General features: G+C 51.2%; 1 protein-coding gene across 3 annotated transcripts; it reads right to left on the bottom strand.

The window, feature by feature from the left end:
• Nucleotides 1–256: 256 nt before the first annotated feature.
• On the bottom strand, nucleotides 257–16,235 carry CD8B (CD8 subunit beta). 3 transcript variants are annotated; one of them, XM_036076161.2, is made up of 7 exons: nucleotides 16,129–16,235; nucleotides 12,772–13,131; nucleotides 9,069–9,158; nucleotides 5,222–5,311; nucleotides 3,264–3,300; nucleotides 2,377–2,503; nucleotides 257–1,189 (listed from the first exon to the last, which is right to left on the bottom strand). In XM_036076161.2, the coding sequence occupies exons 1-7, from the start codon at nucleotides 16,169–16,171 to the stop codon at nucleotides 1,181–1,183; spliced, it is 756 nt and encodes a 251-aa protein (XP_035932054.1). In that variant the 5' UTR covers nucleotides 16,172–16,235; the 3' UTR covers nucleotides 257–1,180. The 3 variants fall into 3 exon arrangements, with proteins under 3 accessions (XP_035932054.1, XP_035932055.1, XP_077912454.1); XM_036076162.2 differs by lacking the exon at nucleotides 2,377–2,503; XM_078056328.1 differs by lacking the exon at nucleotides 257–1,189 and having other exon boundaries at nucleotides 2,064–2,503.
• Nucleotides 16,236–16,700: the final 465 nt, after the last annotated feature.

The following is a 16,700-nucleotide window of genomic DNA, read 5'->3' as shown; positions in this document are numbered from 1 at the left end:
GTAGAACCCAACAGGTGTAGTGAAGGTGGCTTGGGGTGGCCAGAGGAGGCCAGCCCCTGGGGCCCCTGCTGCCTGGCGCTGGGTGCCTGGGGTGCTTCCCAACTTCTGAGACTCTCTCTATGCCTACAACACGGACGACAGCATGTCGCAGGGGCGAATGAGGACAGGCACGTTTTATCCTTGTTATTTCTTTTCAGCCGAGCATCAACATCTTTGCCGTACAGATGGGCTTTGTGCTTTTCCATCACAGGACCCATTTGCATCTTTTATTCAGGACTTTATTTTTACAACCAAGACATTTTCATAAAAAGAACAGAAAGTGAGAGAGAAATATACAAGCCATGGGAGGGCAGAAGTGAAAGTCGGGGAAATTCCTAATAGGAGATAAAGTGACTTCCCATTCTTCCCAGCGAAATTTCCACCACAGAGTGAGTTGAGCGTGGCTCTTCTCTCTGATTTTTCCAGATCTCGCTCGTTACTGACCAAACGTATTTTTGTAGCAGGACCCCAAAAGCATATTTTTTGCTCATTTATAAAACCTGAAAACAACAGCAAGTTGAGACACCACTTATTGTTAGGGAAATGATATGAATTTCCTGTAACAGTCCCCAGCCCCAAAAGGACATCCCCGGAGACTGAAATCACTACGGGAGTCAGGTCAGCCCTTCACAGAAAGCTGGTTTCCAAGCTGGGTCTGGTCTCTGGGGCTCTCGGTGAGGGCAGTCAGCCCCAGCCTGGGAAGACCAAGGAGGAGCCAGCCCAGCGCCATCCCATGAGAGACTCAGGACTCCACGTCAGTGCCCTACCAGGGCAAAGCAACTTGCGAGACAGGGGCTGGACGGCCAACACAAAGGTCCCAGCCCAGCCCAGGGGGAGTATGGGAGCTGGAAGTGGTGTCACGGCGGCATCCTCCAGTGTGCCCCCGAGTTGCAGGAAGTGTTCAGGGGCTCTGAAGCCTCCTCGCTGTGGCTCCCGATGACCAACTAACACGTTGCTCCCATGCGTGAGGCCCACAGAAAGAACTTGCAATAGTTAAAAGCAGGCAACTTCAGCAGGCCAGCGAAATTTCCACCGCAGAGTGAGTTGAGCGTGGCTCTTCTCTCTGATTTTTCCAGATCTCGCTCGTTACTGACCAAACGTATTTTTGTAGCAGGACCCCAAAAGCATATTTTTTGCTCATTTATAAAACCTGAAAACAACAGCAAGTTGAAACACCACTTATTGTTAGGGAAATGATATGAATTTCCTGTAACAAAGACAAATGACAGGTGAGGATGCAGGGTTGCACTTCCAGTAAGGAGCCCCGGGCCAGGAGTTTTCTGTTAGTATGTTTTTAGGGCCCAACTTAGTCATTAAAAAAAAAATTTAAGAAGCTCAAAAAACAAAGTCCAAAGAACTCTGGCTTTGAATAGTGTTACTTCCTGTACTACCTTCTAAGAGAAGCTATTCACAGATCTACACTAAGGGGCCGGAAGAAGGTGGCTTGCTGATGGGAAGATTTTCCAGGCTCAGTTTTGGGCTGGGGAGCGTCTGCCCCCAATCGCAACTTGAGTTTGGAATAGCTGATCCGTGAGGCCCATGGACTCTTTCGCCCACACCTGGATCATGGTAGCAAAACTAGACGGGATTTCCAAATTTCGTTTTAGCCACAAACCCTTTTGTTCAAATGATGTCTCACTGGCGAGCGTAACTACAGGTGGTCGATGGCAGCAGCACTGTGAGCAGAGGGTGAGCAAGCTCACAGCTCCCATGTTCACCCCCAACTCCTTCCCCACCTCAGTGGATCCTCAGAGGTCCCCTAAAACTGGCATCAAATCACTGGGGAACAAGTTAAAATGAAGGGCTGAGTGGGGCCAGTACCCTGATGGGGACTCATTCTCCATTAGAGGTCACCATGGGGAAGATGTTGAACAGAACATTCTGCAGATCTAGGCTCAGACAAATACACTCAGGTTACCGTCTCTTAGGTAGGGGATAACTTCTAAATCCAGCACATAAAATTGTGAAAACTGTACACAATCAAAATTATCATTGAAAATCACCCATTAAAGACAGCAGGCATGTTTCAGTGACTATCTTTAGTCAAGCAAACATATAGACAAATACAATGCATATAATAATGTCGAGAATATAATACAGAGTTTATCTGGAGTTTAAATTTTCAAGTATTTAGGAGTACATTTTGTTCCTTGGTTGTTTGGATGGTAGAGTTGATTTTTTGCAAGTGACATGAGTTTGTGCTTCGACTCCGTGGGACCAGGGCTGAGCACTTTATGGGTATTACCCCAGTAAGTCCTCACAAGAGCCATGAGGTTGGTACTGTTAGCCTATTTCACAGATGAGGAATCAGAGGCTCAGAGGGGTGAAGTGACTCGCCTGTGGTCCCACGGTTGAAGAGCGGCAGACAGGATTCAAACCCCCCAGCCCGAGCTCTTGAGCACCAGGTCCTCTTGCCCTCTTCAATCTAGAGGCTTGATGGGCTTTCTTTTTTCTCCAAACACCTCTAGATGGAGGGGATTGTCATTAATGAGAGAGGTAGATGTGGAACAGTATTTTGAGGATGAAAAAGCAATCCAAGAACACTGCTCATGGCCCGGCTGAGGCCTGGCAGTCCCTGAGGCTGGGAGCAGCCTCTGGCCGCCGGCCTCTCAGGGCCTCAGCCTCTGGGTATCTGCCTGTGCTTACGCAGCTCAGTGGCCTGCAGAGCCGGGGCTTTTTAGCTCCCATGTCCATGTGACTCAGCCTTTTGATTTGCCAACTCCTGGGACACAGGTGGGGTCCAGGGTGGAAGACAGGACCAAGGCAGCCCAACGCCCCACATGAGCAGGGAAGGAAGCAGTGAACCGACTTGTCTTCCGATCCAGTCCTGCTCTTTACTATCCCAAATGCTTTGAGTAAGTCTTTCAGCTGGTCTCTAACAGTAACCCTCCTATGTCCTTGCAGGACCAAGTCAAATGAAATGCTGGGAGGGAAAGAGTTTGGGGCATCCTACTGTATTCTATGCTTGAAGAGTTGATTGTGATCATTAGGAGAGCTAAGAGCTAAGTCTCTCCGTGCTTGAAATACCCAGTATTTTCATTTGTTTAGACGATCTCTCCTCCTGAACTCTATGGCTCCATCTATTTATACAGTCTGAGATTTTTTTGCAGGCGGGGTCTGGCTTGGGATCCCCACCGTAGAGGCCGTGGCAACAGCGGGGCCGAGGAAGCCAGGACCACACCCAGGGCCGTCACAGGCACTTTTTCGAGGCCCCAAGCACTTACTGTTTCAGGAGGCGAAGCCGGGCTCTCCTCTGCAGGCCTGGAAGAAGAAAACGAGGACGTGGGTTGGTGTGGGCTGTGGGCCGCTGACTCCCAGCCCCAGAGAGCGAGGAGGGAGATGACGGGGGCAGCCAGGACCTCAGACCACTTCCCTGGCTCCAGGCTGTGCTCCAACTTTATGTGCTTTAACTCCCTTCACGCTCACAGCAAGCCAATGACTACTCCTCTTAGTACCTCCATTGGGTATATGGGGAAACTGAGTCACAGAGCATGCGTGGCACGGAGTAACTTGCCCAAAGTCGTGCAATTAGTAAGCAGTAAAGCCAGAATTCGAACTTAGTGAATCTACTCCGGTCTGTGTGTCCTTAAACGTGCCAGTTTGCCCTTTGCAGCAGGTCAGGAATGAGAGGTGTGCAGACAGGTGGTCTCAAGCTAGAGTGTGTGCATTTGGGGGAATCGCAAGGTTTCCCACCGGGATGAGGGAAGGAAGTGTAAGCATGTTTATTTACAGGTCTATCTCATCTTTTATTACTTTTCAGTTATGAAGCACATTTGATAACATACTTAATATATGAAATAAATACACCTAATTGCAGTTAGAGTTTAAAATTTAACTTTTTTTTTTTTTTTAATAATGAGATCTATTTGCAGTTGGGGTTCATAATTTAACAATTTTTTACTAATGAGATCCTTGATCAAAAAGGTTTGCAGAGGGCGCCTGGGTGGCTCAGTCGTTAAGCGTCTGCCTTCGGCTCAGGTCATGATCCCAGGGTCCTGGGATCGAGTCCCACATCGGGCTCCCTGCTCTGCGGAAAGCCTGCTTCTCCCTCTCCCACTCCCCCTGCTTGTGTTCCTGCTCTCGCTATGTCTCTCTCTGTCAAAAAAATAAATAAAATCTTTAAAAAAAAAAAAAAGGTTTGCAGACCACTGAACTTTAATGGGGGCAAATGGATCCTGTCGTGAATGGTAATGTTATGCAAAAATGTGCACGTGACATATTTCTTTGGGAAGAGGGTCTGTAACTGCTATCACAAGTTTTTTTTTTTTTTTTTTTAAGATTTTATTTATTTATTTGACAGAGACACAGCGAGAGGGGGAACACAAGCAGGGGGAGTGGAAGAGGGAGAAGCAGGCTTCCCGCCGAGCAGGGAGCCCGATGCGGGGCTCGATCCCAGGACCCTGGGATCATGACCTGAGCCGAAGGCAGACGCTTAACGACTGAGCCACCCAGGCGCCCCTGCTATCACAAGTTTAAAGGGGTCTGTGACCTATAAAAGCGTCACTGATCTAGTCCATGCCTCTGCGAGCCTCCCTCTCCTATTTTATAGAAGCCCAGAGAGGGTCAGCGACTTGCTCGTGGTGGCACAGGTGAGCAGAAGGGCCAAGGGTGGAGCCCGGGGCTCTTGGGCAGCCGTGTGGGCCTCCTGCAGCTCCCCCTTTCTGATGAAGCCTGGGAGCCCAGAGCAGGACATGATCTCATCTCCAGGGCGGCCGGGAGAGACAGTCATCAGTCTTCCTGCAGCCTCGCAGAGGAGGAGGAGTTCAAGCTTCTGGGAACGTAACCCAAACCCCAGTGCAGTGTCTTCCGTGTACTGCTTGCATCCCGACTGCTCATGGGAGTTCCCACTGACTGAGCTCATACCCCATGTTGGGCCCTCGGGGCAGGACTTTACAAACAGCAACCCTGGGAGGTAGGTGACACTGTTACTCCTGGATCGGGCGGCTGAGGCTCAGAGAGGCCTAGGTCCCTAGATGGGCAAATAGTGGGGTTGGCTTCAAACCCAGGTCTGTCTGACTCCAGAGACAGGGTGGTCTCTGATCCCTGCACCTCTGCAGCCATGGGCTGGGGGCAGGTGTAGACTTCTGCCATCTGTCCGTCTTCCCCAGAGAAGGATGGACACTCAGGGACACCTCCAACAGCAAAAGGAGTCACTGTGGTGGCCCAAGAGGGCAAAACTTACAGTGTAGGTGGATGGCCACTCCCAAGGACACCAGCAGAAGCAGGACTCCGGCCACCAGGAGGCCGAGGGTGAGGGGGCCACAGGAGGGGCCTGGAAAAGACACACTTACTGAACATCTGAGGCATGCACATAAAAATACAAAGAGGGAAAAATCAACCGGAAGTCCCACCTCCCAGAGAATACCACTGTTTGCATATTTTTCTCCTCTTTCTTTCTAGGTACTTCAAACACACTAAGATAATTTTACATGGAAAATGTTATGTCCTGCATCATCATTTTAAAAATTAATTAAACTCAGGAGCTACTTATGTTGAAAGGAGATAATTTTCATGCCTGGTAAAGAGACTTTTACTATTTATTTTTAAAGCTTTTATTTTAACTACACAAGAGATTGCTGAATATATTTTCCTTGTAAAGGATTCAAGTATATGGTTAGAGTGCTCCTTGGCATGCTAGCTCCTTCACAGGAAAAAAAATGCCATGGTTAATTTGGTACCTTTCTCTTTGCATTTACACATGCATAATTTACACAAACACATACAGGTTTTTTTTAAAGCATACAGTGGCTTATACTGTACAAATTGTTTGGCAAACCATTTTTTTCTTCACTTAAATATATCAGGGGGCGCCTGGGTGGTGCAGTCCGTTGAGCGTCTGACTCTTTGTTTTGGCTCAGGTCGTGATCTCAGGGTCGTGAGACTGAGCCCCGAGTCGGGCTCCACGCTCAGTGCAGAGTCTGCTTGAGACTCTCTCTCCCTCTCGCTCTGCCCCTCCCCCCACCTCTCTCTAAAATAAACAAATAAAATCTTTTTAAAAAAATATCTCAGCACACACTTTTCCTAGCAGAGTAACATTTGCAGTTTGGACATACCATGGATTATTCAGCCATCGGATGGGCATTTTGTTTGTTTCCTATGTTTTACTTTTACAAATAACTGCAGAGAATATCCTGGTACATTTTCCCTAATGTAGGAGGCAGCCTGAGGCAGATACTGAAAACAGGAACCGCCAAACCATCAACTATGTCCGTTTAAAGTTGTGATAGACACTGTGAAGAGCCTTCCAAAAAGCCTGCACTGATTTTCATTCCTAACCACCAGCGGTGCCCCTTGCCGACCCTCAGTATTACCCAAGTGTTTAGTTTTTGCCAGTGTAGTGGGTTTAACATGATACCTCACTTGCATTCCCCGATGATTTGTCAGCGTCAGCCTATTTTCATATATTGGCCACTTGTATGGCCTGGCCTGGCCTTTCTTGCCCTGCTCGGGTTTCGGAGTCCCTGAAGCCTAGAGGCTACCACACTGTTGCTCTCAATGTCATGTCCAGGGACAGCCCGAAGCCTTAGGGAGCAGGCCCTTCCCCGGGGCGGCCGTGTGGTTTCATTCATGACGACAAACTGTGAGCTCTAGCTGGGTGCCCCCCTCAAGATGAGCGCCTTATGTATAGTATAGCACCTCATTTAATCATGCCAGGCGAACAGCCCGATGTTACAGATGAGGAAACAGGTTCAGAGAGGCTGAATCACCTGCCCAGGTCACACAGTATAGGCAGTGATAGACTGGCTGACTTACCACCGGGGTACCCTGTCCCATGGCCCCCACCCCCAAAGCAACCTCCACCTACTTTTCCGCCAACCCCCACTTGGCCACTTTCACACTCAGCTTTGTTATTCTTAATAACCTACTAATGTTGGATTTGCATCTTTGCCCTGGGATCATACTGAGGGTCCGTATGAGAAATGACACAAGCCCTTTGTCCTCATCCCTTCTAGAAGCGTTAGTGAATTCATTATTGTTCAGCAGTCCTTACAGAAGGATGAAGAGAGGAGATTTCTGCGCGAATTTCACACTGGGAGGAAGGCTTTGCAGCCCGGCGCCCGGGGTGGTTCCTTTACATCACGGGGGGGGGCAGGGGGCTGGTGCCAGGGTATTTGGAGTATTCCCTTTGGTGCCGCGGCTTCGCTGCTTCTCTGCTTCTCTAGAATCCCAGCACACACAGACCCAGTTTTGGCACCCGCAACTTAGTGGCCCTGGTGTGTTTGCCTTTTGTGTCATTTTTTGTTGTAACCGACCTGAGATCCTTTAGGCAAAGTCATGGGGCATAGATACTTTACCAGATGAGGTCATTCTATCTCCACCTTCATGCTCCCCAGGACTGTGCCCTTCTGCGTATGGACTCTGATTCCCTTTACTACTGTGACCCCACGGGGCAGCTTCCTGCTCTGATCCCCCGATCCCACTAGGTGCCTCTCCTCAGGCTCTTTCTGTTACTTGACGTATCTGAGACCAAGCAACCCCAGGAGCGCGGGCAGCTCTAGCGTGGTGGTTTGCCGCCATTTGTTCTGTGGGTAGGAGCAGATGACGCCTTCTGTTTGTCACCAGTATCTTCTGGGGAACAGGGCTCAGTGTTTTCCCAGAAACACATTTGGGTTGACGGTTCAAGTGAAGTGTGTGTGTGTGTGTGTGTGTGTGTGTGTCTATGTCTGTGTGTGTGTCTGTGTGTGTGTGTCTATGTCTGTGTGTGTGTGTGTCTATGTCTGTGTGTGTGTCTGTGTGTGTGTCTGTGTGTGTCTATGTCTGTGTGTGTGTGTCTGTGTGTCTATGTCTGTGTGTGTCTATGTCTGTGTGTGTGTGTGTCTGTGTGTGTGTGTCTGTCTGTGTGTGTCTATGTCTGTGTGTGTGTGTGTCTGTCTGTGTGTCTGTCTGTGTGTGTGTGTCGGTGTGTGTGTCTATGTCTGTGTGTGTCTATGTCTGTGTCTGTGTGTGTGTCTATGTCTGTGTGTGTCTGTGTGTGTGTGTCTGTCTGTGTGTGTGTCTATGTCTGTGTGTGTGTGTGTGTGCGCGCGCGCGGGCACCCTCCAGCTGCTGTCTCTGGTGCGTACAGCACAGAGACGCAAGTTTGTTCACTCATTAACAAACACATATTAGCACACACTGTGTGTTAGGTCCTCTGGTAAGCATCCAAACTGAGAAACTTTAAAGTTTTGGTCCTTTGGGTTCGGTACTTTTGTTTGCTAACAGCTTTACTGAGATAGATTTTACATATAAAGTTCACCTGCTCCAAGTGTATAATTTGATGGTTTTTGGTATATTCACAGAGTTGTGCAACCATCAATCACCACAATCTAATTTTAGAACATTTTCATCTCACCCCACAAAAAATCCTGTACCTATTAACAATCATTCCCCATTCCTTCCCAACCCCCCAGTTTTAGGCAACCATTCATCTACTTTCTGTCTCTGTGAAATGTCATATTCTGGACATTTCTTATCAATGGGATCCCATAATACAGGATCTTTTGTGTCTGGCTTCTCTCACTGTGTAATATTTTCAAGGTTCATCCATATTGTAGCTTGTATCAGTAATTCACTGTTTATTATGGCCAAATAATATTCCATTGTATGGATATTCCATATTTAGGTAATCTATTCATCAGTTGGTGGATTTCTGAGCTTCTACTTTTTTGGCGATTATGAATAATGCTGCTAGGAACACTGGTGTGCAGGTTTTGGGGGTGGACATAGCCTCCATTAGGTTTTGCCCTGTGACGATTTGTAAGCGTGTCCCCCACTAGACTGTGAGCTGCTGGAGGGCAGCACTGTGGTCATACTCAACTTGCCTTCCAACCTCAGCTTGGGCGGGGCCAGAGAAACAGGCTAGAGTCCACAGGTGGGAAGGGCTTGCGGAAGGAAGGAAGGAAGGAAAGAAGGTAGGCAGGAAGGAAGAAAGGAAGGAAAGAAGGTAGGCAGGAAGGAAGAAAGGAAGGAAGGAAGGAAGGAGGGAGGGAGGGAGGGAAGGAAGACATCCTGCTGTGCTTCTGAAGGTCCAGGAAGATGGGAGAACTCACCCTTCTGGGTCACAGGGTTTGGGGACCGGCACATTTTCCTCTTGGGGGTGGGCTTCTTGGTGGGCTGGGCAGTGGTGGGAAGGACATCAACTACAGAAAGCAAGCAAGACATGTAAACAGTGGGTGGAGTTCCAGACAAAAGTTAAAATCTCATGTCTTCCATCCAGGTACTAAAGCCTCTATGACTAGGCTGCTGCAGGGCTCCAAGGTTACAGAGCGATAGAATTTTCTAGGTGTTTTCCCAACTCTCAGACCTAACTGAGGGCCTAGGCAGGGGGTTGTTTTGCTGTCCAGGAAAGAGAGGGGCTCTGCATCCATATGGTCTTGAACAGAGCCCCAGCAGCCCTGATTAACCGCTGTGTGACTTGGGGCAAGTCCTATCACTTTTCTGTGCCTCAGTTTCCCCATCTGCTGAAATAAAGATGACTCCCAGTTCCTTCTCGGGATTGTCATGAGAATTAAAGGGGATAGCATGCCCAGCGAACTGTGCTCCCCCTGGCCTCAGCAGGCTCCCCCTGGCCGAAGACCTTGAGCGGAAGCCAGAGTCCCCAGACCCTTGACCAGACCAGCCCCCTCAGCCAAACTGCTAATTCCTCAGTGGTTGAAGGAAGCTCATGGAAAGGAGGTGGGTGCCCTTTCCCATATGTACAATAGCATGCAGGCTGCAATGGGGATTTTCTTTCCTTCTCAAGTGTCTTTACAAATCATATACTATCAGAGCTGGAACGACCTCTAGTCTCAACCTTTCATTTCAAAGATGAACACCAGTGACGTGAGGGGCTGGCCCCGAGGCCCCACAGTGCAATGTGCCCGCCTGGCCCCACCAACCGCTCTCCTGACGCCTGGGTGGGTCACTCCTCTCTTCCGTTCTAATCCAGTGTCACACTCTGATGTGTTGGGGCAGGGCAGGGGGACAAGCACACTGAGCCAAGGGAGGCACCGGAGGCTTTGAGGTGCTAGGAATGGTGTGAGCACCGGGTGCTGCTGAATCCAACCCTTGTCTGTGAGGTGAGCAAAGATGTTTCACTGCAAAACGGTAGGAGAGGGAAGATAGTGACACCATAAATTTAAACTCTAGTGTCAAGGGGACAGAGAGGGGCCACCAGGAAATGGCCATTTCGGGGCTGGCATCTTCCACATAAGAAGTGGACACTGTGGACCCTTGCCAGCCTGAGTGTCCTCTGGAAAGTGGAGATAACACGCATCCTCTGCCTGCTTCATGAGGTTTCTGGGGAGAACCAACTAACTAGAACGGACCCCTACTAAGTCCCACCATGTGCCAAGGGCACAGCCAAGCACTTCAGCTTCAGCTTAAGCTTATTGAACCCAACAACTTTGGGACAGGCGCTAGGACCCCCATCTTATCCCCGAGGAGGCCTAGGCTCAGAGAACGGAAATAGCTCGTTAAAGTTCAGGAAGCCTTAAACAGCACTACCAGGATCTGAGCCAAGAGACCCTGATTCCAGGCTCTCACGACGCCACCCTTCCTCAGGGGCAAATGCTTTCTGACAAAAAGTTAGGCACGTCAGGCCAAGGCCCTCGGCCATGGGAATGCTGAGGGACACTAGCATAAAAGGGAAAAGGACACTAGCTATGGTGCTCCCAAAGTGTGCGGGAGCGTGGCCCTCTGCCCAGTGGGGGCCCAGCATTGTTTCCTCCTCTCCTCCTCACGGCCCCGGAAGTGTCCCTTCCCTTTACTTTATACACGAGGAGGCACAGAGGTCTCTCGGCCGGTCAGGGGGAAGCCTGCAGGGGAGCCAGTCTACAGCACCTCAGCGTCTTGGTTGGGCTCGGTGTCTGTCTGATGAGGGGTTTGTGGGGAGGCTTGTTCCATTTTAATTTCTTCTTGCCCAGAGCTGGGTCCCCTTGATGACTCCTGACTCCCCCTATCCCCCGTTCTAATCTCCCCACTTCTCTCCTCTTTGAAAAGGACAGGACTTTTGAGCCCATGGTATGGTTAAGAGGCCCCCAAAAGGCCCTGTCTTTCTCCAATACTTTCTTTACTATCTGAGGTTCCTCCTTCAATATGTGCTGACCTCTGGCAGGAAGGGCGGGGTGTGGCTCTGGATACCCTAATTCTGGCGAGGTGCAAGCACATGCTTTGGGAAGGGTCTGCTATTCTCAGGGAGCTGAGCAGCATGAGGGGTTTGGAAATATCAAAGCCAGGAGTGAGTGGGGGTGGTGTAGGTGGAGGGGAAGCTTCTAGAAACCAGCTTTGTTTATTTCATCATCTACTTTCCTCAGACCCCAAAATCTCATGAGTGGGAAAATGTGAAGCTTGTAGAGACAAAAACAATAAACCAAACCAAAACCCCAAACCCCCCAAAGCCAAATTTTCAATATAGGAATCAGTCGACACCCTGCTGAGCATGCCTCAGCTTCTTGCCCAGAGATCTCACCCCCACCCCTACCTCCTGACTGAAGACCCAAAGCTGGTGAGATGAGACAGCTGCACCCCTGTTTCCTTCTTCCTAATGGTGCTGCTGTCCCAGCTGTCTGTGCATCTTCCCATGCTGAGTGGTCCAGTTCCTGGGAAGGGGGGGTCCCCTTGTCATTCTTCAGCCCCCAGCCTGAGAAGAACCCAGGTGAGAGGGAAGCAGGACAGTGGGAGGAGCGCAGGGGGTCGGCCGGCCGTTGGCTGACGTGGGGAGGGGGCTAAAGTCAGGTGCAGGCCTTTGAGAATTTCTGCCATGATTCCCTCACACCTCTCAGAGCTTACTCCTCACTGTCCAAGAGTGTGGCCATCTGCTCTCTGTGCCACCGGCCAGTCTCACTCAAGGTGTGCGGTGGGTAAGAAACACATCGAACACTTAGTACGAAAAGGGAATGCAAAATATTTCAATAATAATTTTCATATTGATTACAAGTTAAAATGGTATTGTTGATAAATTGGTTAAAAATACAGTATTGAAATTAATTCCACTTGTTTCTTTTTACTTTTTTTAACGTGGCATCAGAAATTTTTAAATCACATCTGTGGCTTATCATCTGTTTCTATGGGCCGTGCTGACTTAACTCCCAGAACTGCAGCTTCTCGGGGTTGGAGGGGGTCATGGAGGCCAACGGCAGCCCCGTGGAACAGATGGGAAACCTGAGGCCCAGGGAGCGGAGGGACCCCGGTGCAAAGGCACACAGTGAATATGCAGCAGAATTTGCAGCTAGGCCTGGGGTCCAGTCTCCTTCCTCCCTGTACCTCTGGGTGTGGGTGTGAGCCACGGCTCCCCCCAACCCATTCAGCATGTAAGGGCATCCTCCGGCCCTAGAAATGCTCTCACTGGGTATGTCCAGGCAGTGATGACCTTCTTTCCTGGTGTGCACACTCAGTGGGAATTTCTGAGACCACTGTTAGGCCCCAGGACTCAGCCCAATCTAGGCAGAGCCTCAGGGAGACCTGATGTGGCTGAAGGACAGCACTGCCTTGTCCCCAGAAGAAGCAGCAATGCTTCGAAGCATCCCATCTGCAATAGGAATCAGCATCTTACCTCCCAGGGTAGATGGCAGCGGGGACTGCAATGACTACATAGAACACTTGCCTCTGCCTGGCTCTGGGTAAGTCCGTTCCTACCAGCTACGGTGCTAGCTGGCACCCTCTCCTGCGGGGCGGGGGGGGCGGCTGAGAGCAGAGGCAGCTCCAGTGCCTGGCACGCACCCAGCACCCAGCAGGTGCTCTGTGCTCATCGACAGCATTGAGCTAGATTCTTACCCACACTCAGCTGAGTTCCCTTCCCGAAGGTCAGCTCAGGGGTCCCGATGGTCATGCAGAAGTAGACGCCACTGTCTGCTGGCTTCACTCTTGTGAGATTGAGAATGGACCGCGTTGCATCCGGAAACACAGTTAGCTTCTCTTGCTCCACCTTTTGGCCATACACAATCCCTTTTACGGAATCCCAGACGGCCAGGAACTCGTGGTGACTGTCCGGGCTCGGAGCTTGGCGCCGTCTCAGCCAGTAGATGCGTGTGCTAGTGGGGGAGGTTTTGGCTTCACAGGACATTATCACCCTCTGGTTGGTCTGAACCATTATGGACCCAGGGGCCTGCTGGAGCACTGAGCTGCCATGGAGAGCTATGAGAAGCAGAAGGAGCAGAGATCATCAACACGTCTTCCCAACCACAGTTGTGGGGCTTCAGAGTCACAGAGTCAAGCATTGAAGTAAAGCCATGGGAGTCCCTGCCCAGTTGCAGGGGCCAGGGGCTGTGGCAAACGCCGCTGGTGGCTCCCGGACTCGGAGCTCGAGCACCCCACCTCCCAGGAGACCATCTGCAATCCGGTGTTTCCTATGGCCGGTTTTATGGAGGGGATGGGGAGAGAGCTGCCATTTATTGATTGCTTGCTTATATGCCTGGCTCTTTGTATAAATGATCTTAATCCAACCTCAAACTTATTTGGGGATTTTTATCCCCATGACACTGGTGAGGAAACTGAGGCATGAAGTTACTTGTTGAAAGTCCCACCAAGTGGGACAAGCTAGTAAGTGACCTGGGATTCAAACTCAAAGATTCAAAGCCTGAAGTCAAAGCCGGTTGCCTTTCTCCTTGTCCTGCTGCCACTCTATGGACAGGCCTTCAACAGGCTCCAAGCAGGTGGCGGAGACTCAGGCAGCCCGGAGGAGCCCCAGATCAGAGGCAGAGCCCAGGGCTGGTCTGGCCAATCTAAAAGAGGGCCAGCCACTCTTTCTGCAAGACATGCTCAAGCAAGAGGAACTCACTGTTGCCATACAAGCTACAACAGCCTTCAAATTCTTAGCCTAGCAAGTGATAGGTCACTGGATCCCCATTCCCGAAGGGAAGGTCAGACACCCCAGAAGCAGCCCTGGAATTTCATTCTAGTCTCAAGATGGGAAGCATCGATAAGTAGGGGATTGTTCATGGAGAACTAGACCAGAACTCCAAGACCTGGCCTTGAACCCAGCTTCTGCCCCTACCAGCAGTGGGATTGCAGGAAGTCAAGGAGTCTGTCTCTGCCCTTTAGGAGGAGGGCAGCTGGGGGCCTGCCTGCCTGCTTGCCTGCGAGGGTTAGAATGTCCAAGAAAACCCACTTCAAACTGTAAAGCGCTGTACACGGGTACTTCATTGTCTACGTGTCTCACACACCAGGGGATGTTACAGGCAGCAGATGACATCTTAGGAAAGATTTGAATGGGTCCTTCACAGCCAAGTCCAACACACCGAATCTGACCTGGTGAGCCTTCCATTTTAGCTGTGGGGCAAAGGGAGATCCTACAGACCGGGGCAGAGACCTAGGAACTTCGAGGCACGGGAGGGCACAGGAGTCCAGAGGGGGTGTGTGTGTGTGTGTGTGTGTGTGTGTGTGTGTGTGTACCCAAGGGGAGCTGGCCTACTGAGGCAGCGGCCTAGAGTCACAATCCTGCCGATGTTTGTGTCTCAGGCTTCATGGCCCCATAGTGGGCCACAAATGTAAGCTTTTTGGTTCCACTCACAGGCCACTCCGAGCTTCTGCGCACACCAAGAATAACATGGTACCTGGTGCCCATGTGCCTCCTGGGCCTTCTCTTTCCTCCCTAAACACTATCCTGCCTTTTCAGCAGAGCAGAGCTTCTTCACTGTTTGGGGGTCATTGACATCTTGGGGGAGATAATAAGAAACAATGATGCCAATCTGTACTGAACTGTGCCCAGCATGGTGCATGCATTATGTCACTTAATCCTCACCAGATCCTGTTTTACACCCATTTTACACATGAGGAAACAGAGGCTCAGGAAAGTTATGGGCATGCTCAAGGTTACACAGCCTGTATGTGGTGGATCCAGATTCAAACCCAAGTCTGGGACCACAGAACCTGAGCTCTGAGTCACTCCCTGAATCGAGGAGACCTGTGATCTTCTCCTGGATCGCTGTCCTGTCCCCCTGTGCACATAGTGGGTCTGCAAATATGCAGACTCCTGAAGTTCTTGCAAGAAAGCCTAGAAGTGACTCCTTAAGGGGTAAAGGGGCCCAAAAGGATCCTGGGCTTTGTGTGTATGTTCCCCTTCCTGTGTCCTGACATGCAGGCTTGTTGCTGCGCCACACCCTGGTCTCTCTCTTGTGTCCCCGGAAGGCTGAATACCCAGCATGGCCAAGCCCCATCTCCGTGCCAGACACAGAGCCAGGCCTCGATACCCATGCGGTCTCATGGAATTCATTTGACCCTCTCCCAGTGATTCCATACTCAGAGGGACCTGCTGTTTCTAAAACAATCGGCAATAACTACTAGTTTTGAATGGCCTGGACTAGCTTCTATCTGAGATGGGGTTGAGCTCACCGGATCACCGTAGGGGGCTGGCAGACCTTGTCACTGTTGGCAGGATGACCAGCTTTGGGCTTTTTGGGGAAAAGAGCAATCAACCGCAAGGTAGTGGGCAGTTTGGGGTGTGGAGGGGCTTCTTCCAAGAGGCAGTCTGGTTGGGCTTATGAGAGGGACAGTGGAGACTCCCGGCTACATTCCGACTGCAACATTCCAACTCCAGCGCAGCTGGTTCTGGGAGCCGCACCACATAGCTCCCACAAGCCAGGGAACCCCGAGGGAGTCCTCGGCCACACCTGTCCGAGAGCGGGCAGTAGCTTGGTGTTTGGCAGATTGTACCACAAGTACTTCCCCGGAAGTACTAAAACTGTCTCAACAGAACCCTGGGCCAAGTATGGGACATCAAAGCCAAACTGAGCCTCTGGAACCTTCCTGGGGGCACATCCCTGTGGGAACCCTAGACAAGGGCAGTTTTTTCTTTCCTCTCTGTATATCCTTCCCCTTTCTCTTTTCTTCCTTCTCAAATCCTCCCCTCCCCCGCCTCCTCTCTTCCCTCCCCTCCACGCTTTTGGGGGAGAGTAGCCTCAATCCTAGGGCTTCAGGGATCCCTGGAGTAATGAACTCGGGAGATGAGTTTCTTTTCCACGCTCAGGGTCTGTGCCTGCCGCGCCGCCTCCCGGGGACCCCCACAGCCCCGGCCTCTGGGCTCTGCATCCTACCGGGACAGCCTTTTCTAAACTCTAGGGCTCGGGCTCTTCCCGGGTGCAGGGCAGACCACCCGCTCCAGCCCCGCGCGCCCCACGAGTCTCCCCGCCTTACCTGCGAGCTGCGCGGCCAGGAGGAGCCAGAGCCCCGGCTGCATCTTGGCACGCCCGGGACACCTGGTCCCAGCGGGACGCTGCTGAGACCGTCCAGGCTGGCGGCGGGTGGGGAGCGGGGCGGGGCGGGGCAGCTGGGGTGGGTTGTGGGGGGAGGGACGGGAAGGACAGGACCGGGCGGGGTAGGGGAGGGAGTCCGGTGTGAGCTTGGCAAGGTCTCCGCCCTCATCCTCCCGCATTTCAAAGGTCTTGCGTGCGTTTCCAAAGAGCCCGCTAGGACCCCCTGCTTTCCGGTGAAGAGGAGACAACGCTGTCCTGCGCCAAGCAATTGCACGCGTGTGATCGCCCCCTGCCCTGGAAGGGTCATGACTCCCTGTGACAGTTAAGGCGACTGAGGCTCAGAGAAGTCAGGATACTCAAGGTCCCCCAGATATGCAGGGTGGAGCTGGACCCTAATTCTCGTCACTCTTTTCTCGTCCTCCTTCCTTCCTCCTTTTCCTCCTTCTGCCTTTTTTTTTTTTTTTTTAAACTTCTTTTCTTTTGGAGAGGCCCTCCGCCTCAGTGGGGCCTTGA

This window comes from Halichoerus grypus, chromosome 10 (assembly GCF_964656455.1).
Source record: "Halichoerus grypus chromosome 10, mHalGry1.hap1.1, whole genome shotgun sequence".
Taxonomy (NCBI): Eukaryota; Metazoa; Chordata; class Mammalia; order Carnivora; family Phocidae; genus Halichoerus; species Halichoerus grypus.
The sequence above is the reverse complement of the archived record's forward strand: the minus strand, read 5'-3'. Positions and strand labels throughout refer to the sequence as shown.